At 57.4% G+C, this 4,744-nt stretch overlaps 1 protein-coding gene across 1 annotated transcript; it reads left to right on the top strand.

The window, feature by feature from the left end:
• Positions 1-3,020: 3,020 nt before the first annotated feature.
• On the top strand, positions 3,021-4,436 carry LOC308057230 (olfactory receptor 14C36-like; the record flags this gene model as incomplete). Its single annotated transcript, XM_080411350.1, has 1 exon — positions 3,021-4,436. The coding sequence occupies one exon, from the start codon at positions 3,021-3,023 to the stop codon at positions 3,960-3,962; it is 942 nt and encodes a 313-aa protein (XP_080267476.1). The 3' UTR covers positions 3,963-4,436.
• Between the last annotated feature and the right edge of the window lie 308 nt (positions 4,437-4,744).

Below are 4,744 nucleotides of genomic sequence, written 5' to 3'. Positions count from 1 at the left end.
GCTCCAGCTGCCTCTGCGTGGGCCCCTGGCTGAGGGCACTGCTGCACATCTGGGCTGAAGCCCCCCAGCTGTGGCACCAGCCCAGCTCTGCCTGGCCATAAGGCAACCTGGTACCAAGTGTCCCCGAGCCCGTGGGTGCAAAGGCTTTGCTTCAGAGCAGAGACGTGGCCTGGGCAAAGGAGAGCTGAGTCTTGAGCCCTTGGACTGTGCAATGAAGTGCTGCAATGGGCTCTGCAGGGCTTACTGAAGCACTGAGGACATCCTCCCTGCCCTGCCTGCAGAACCACCAGACACACACGTACACACACGCTCCGTTAGGAGTACTTGGATCCTTTGCTGCAGTCTTCCTTCTGTGCTGGCTACTGAAGGGTTAACAAAAGTTGATGCTCATGCAGAAAACTTTTTCTAGTAAGGGAATTGCCAGTGCTGGAAATAAGTGTGTCCCCCCAGGTGAGGCAAGGCCCATGAGGGCTTGCCTCATCCTGCTGCCCATCAGGTTCCCCTGCAGCCCCAGGGACAGCTGGAGGGAGCCCAGAGGGGCAGAGGAGGGAGGCAGGGAGAGCTCAAAAGCAGCCCTTGGTGGGAGGCTGCTGAGAGCTCCCTGCTGGAGAAATCTGCAGAGCCCTTGAGCCGGTAAGTGTGTGGCTGCAGGGCAATGCCTCTGCAGTTGCTAGCCGGGTCTGCAGCAGCTGGGGCCCCCCCAGCCTGTGGGACCGTGTGGGAGCCTTTTGCTGTGGAGGAGGCCAGTGTGCTGCAGAGCAGGGCTTCCCTGCTGCAGCGTGGGAGGGCCAGGGCATGTGGGCTGCCTTGTGCCAGGGCCGGCTGCAGGGCTGTGAAGGTGGCTGTGCAGGCAGGGGTGCCCAGGGCTGTCCTTGCCAGCAGGGTCCCTGCAGCCACGGGGGCTGTGTGCTGGGGCAGGGGCTCTGCCGCCTGCCAGGGGCAGCTCTCAGCCTGCCGGGGGGCTCCCCACAGCTCTGGGGGCGTATGGACTGAGCCCCGAGAGGGAAGGATCTCTCTGCTGTTGAGAGTGTGCTGCATGGCTGAGCGCTGCTTACAAGGATAGGTTACCCTCAGAATATGTCTGGATGAGACTTTTCGTATCAAAAGTCAGCGCAGGGATTGCTATGATAAATCCAGGGCTCTCCTCAATCTGTGTTTTCAGCTTTCTGTTGTTGGGGGCAGGAGAGGGAAGGCAGAAATGTTAATGGAGATCTGGAGTTTGAAGATGTCCCTGAGACTGCCATCTGTAACTCTGAGTGATGAGGAGGTCTGCCAGGAGCCTCCTGAAGTGCCCTCAGCCACTCCTCCGCCTATGAACAGCAGCAGCAGCACCTTTGCTGGAGCCATCAGGGTCGTTCTGAGCTGCCCTTTTCCCCCTGCGGACAGGACCCTGCGCCCAGCCAGTGCCCTGCAGAGAGGCACGTTTGTGCGGGGCCAGTGCACAGAGGCAGAGATGTGGTCTGTGAGCGCTGACAGGGAAAGACCTGGCACAGGGAGATACCTCCCACAAGGAAAATCTCCTGACATCCAGGATATTGCAAGGACTGGTAGGAAACTTCAGACAGAATTGTTGTTGAAAGCAGAATCAGAAAGCTCTCTCTGACCATGTGCAGTGCAGACCCCTTTCTCTGAGGCATCCCCCTGGCTGCTCTCCCCCCAGCAAAGCCTCTGCCCTCAGGGCTGGGGGTCCCGAGGTGTGAGCCACCCCCTCTGCAGCCAGAGCTCCAGCAGAGCCGCGGTGCAGCTCTGCAGCCACGTGCCCCGGTCCCTCTGCAGAGCACAGGGGCTGAGAGCAGCTGCCCGGCAATGTTGGTGTGTGGGAGGTGGCGAGCAGAGCTGGGCAAGGGCAACGCTGCCCTCAGTGCCTGGCACGCTCGCCCTGGACACTCTTACCTAGAACATCAGTGCAATTTTACTTCTTTCTCTGCCTTTTGGGGTTAGTTTTATTCTCTAGCTCTTGCTGTCAGGCTCTCTGGGGCTGGGTGTTTCAGCTGCAGAGTCACACTCTGACCTTGTGGGTCCTCTCCTGCAGGTGTGTCCATGGGAACAAGTGTCCCAGCTTTCCTCTCACCTGTGGGGCTGTGGGCAATGCCCTATGTGGGGCTGGGCAATGGGCTGGTTCTCCCTGAACCTGATGCTCTTGTTAGGGCACTTGGCTACCTCCTTGAAGTTCCCTTCCAAGCAGTGCGTTGCCCTCCAGAATGGAAACATGTCCCCTCGCACCCATTAGTGATCTGAAAGCCCCACGTAGAGGCGTAGAGTTTCTGTGATGGAGAAAACGCTGTTGGGGAGGGTGAAATGAGCTGTGTATCCTTTGCTGTGGGTGGGATGCTGAGTTCTGATGAAAGTCTACAACCTTTACTGGTCTGTGGTGGGTCAGTCTGTTCTCAGCAGTGCCTTGTGGTATTTCAGGGTAACATGGGAGTGTGGCCACCATTCATCTCAGGAAGGTGCAAGCCCATAGAAACTGGGAACCAGATGGACAGACCACCTCCCCTCACTGGGCACTCACCCACAGGCAATCCTCTTGCCTCACAGACCTCACTCTGTTCCACCTGAGGGCTGCAAAAATGCTCTGCTTTTCTGACATCCGAGAATACTCAACAGGAGAGATGGGGGGAGCTGTGAAAAAAACTAAAACTCTCTTAAAATGCCTTCACCCTTCCCGTTCCTTAGCACTGGCGCTGCAGACGCTGAGCAGCCCTTCTGCGTTGGCACTGGTTTCACAGGACAAAGTTAAACACCAGGACTGGTCCCTGCCCCCACCCACTGCTGCAGAGTGGGGCTGGCTGGTCAAGAGCCCGTGGGCAGATGCCCTGCTCTTCATCGCCCACACGGCCAGCACCAAGCAGGGCTGCAGCCACACAGCTGCAGGAAGGTCTCCGAGAAAAGAGAGGGATGTCTGTGTGTGACCGGGGGGTGGTCTGTGGGAAATGGCTTTGATTTTGCTTGCAGAAGTCTCCCCTAAATTATCACTGTCTTTTTCTCCTGTGACAGTATGATATGCCTAGAGCTAGCAAATGCCCAACAGCAGCTCCATCACCCAGTTCCTCCTCCTGGCATTGGCAGACACGCGGGAGCTGCAGCTCTTGCACTTCTGGCTCTCCCTGGGCATCTACCTGGCTGCCCTCATGGCCAACGGCCTCATCATCACCACCGTAGTGTGCGACCACCACCTGTACACCCCCATGTACTTCTTCCTCCTCAACCTCTCCCTCCTCGACCTGGGCTCCATCTCCACCACTCTCCCCAAAGCCATGGCCAGCTCCCTCTGGGACACCAGGGACATCTCCTACTCAGGATGTGCTGCACAGCTCTTCCTGATTGTCTTTTTCCTTTCAGCAGAGTGTTCTCTCCTCACCGTCATGGCCTATGACCGCTTTGTGGCCATCTGCCAGCCCCTGCGCTACGGGACCCTGCTGGGCAGCAGAGCTTGTGTCCACATGGCAGCAGCTGCCTGGGCCAGTGGGTTTCTCAATGCTGCGCTGCACACGGCCAATACACTGTCACTGCCGCTCTGCCAAGGCAATGCCCTGGGACAGGTCTTCTGTGAAATCCCACAGATCCTCAAGCTCTCCTGCTCACACACCTACCTCAGGGAAGTGGGGCTAATTGTGGCTGGTGCCTCTTTATTATTTGGCTGTTTTGTTTTCATTGTGCTGTCCTACGTTCAGATCTTCAGGGCTGTGCTGAGGATCCCCTCTGAGCAGGGGCGGCACAAAGCCTTTTCCACGTGCCTCCCTCACCTGGCCGTGGTCTCCCTCTTTGTCAGCACTGCCACGTTTGCCTACCTGAAACCTCCCTCCATCTCCTCCCCATCCCTGGACCTGGTGTTGTCAGTCCTGTACTCGGTGGTGCCTCCAGCAGTGAACCCCGCCATCTACAGCATGAGGAACCAGGAGCTCAAGGGTGCAATGTGCAAACTGATAGCTGGATGTTTTTCTGAAGGAATAAAATTATGAATAGCATTTATAATGTAATTTATCACAGACCCAGACTGTCTTCTGAATTTGTTGTAGTTGCTCACGGTATTTCATTTCTGATAAAGGTGTCGTCCCCATTCTAAATTCCTTCTCTGATTTTCTTTTCTGAAGTTGCCCTGTTGTCTCCTCATCTAACAAAGCCAAAGGGCCATTAAACAACTATGTTTTTCCTGGGATTCTTTCTTCCAAGGCCTTTCTGCAGCTGCAGGGACAGTTCCTGTATCCACAGATGGAGGGGAAAAGGTTCCTGGCATGGCAGCAATACCAGGGAACACCAGCACTTGGCTCTCCAGTGCTGTCCTCCTTCCACTTCCACACTCCCCTTCTGACCCCCTGCCTTGGTGTAAGGCCTGAGTGCTCTGGCAGCTTGGTCACCGCCGTGCTGCGTGGCAGTCCTGTGAGCGCAGGCAGGGGCAGGCAACGGGCACTCTGTGATGGTGCTGGCCTCCATCAAATGTTATGGGTTTGGGGAGACCACCTGAATGCAGCACTGCAACGTGCTTCCTTGAACTGAGGTCCCCGTGCCCATTGCTCATGACGAGGGCCATCTCCGCGAGGTGCCGAGCAGGGCGCGACACCCCCGGGCTGAGGTGCTGCCAGCCTCTGGCAGGGGCAGCAGGAGGCCAGGCAGTCACTGTGCCCGCTGCAGTGCTCTGCCTCCGCACGTGCCAGGGACGGGCTCGTGCCTCTGAGCACCCCTGTGTGCGTGAGGCTGGGGTTCAACCACGCCAGCAGTGCGTGAGGCCAGCTGAGGTGGGGAC

Source organism: Falco punctatus, assembly GCF_963210335.1.
Source record: "Falco punctatus genome assembly, contig: scaffold_40, whole genome shotgun sequence".
NCBI classification, from domain to species: Eukaryota; Metazoa; Chordata; class Aves; order Falconiformes; family Falconidae; genus Falco; species Falco punctatus.
The sequence above is the reverse complement of the archived record's forward strand: the minus strand, read 5'-3'. Positions and strand labels throughout refer to the sequence as shown.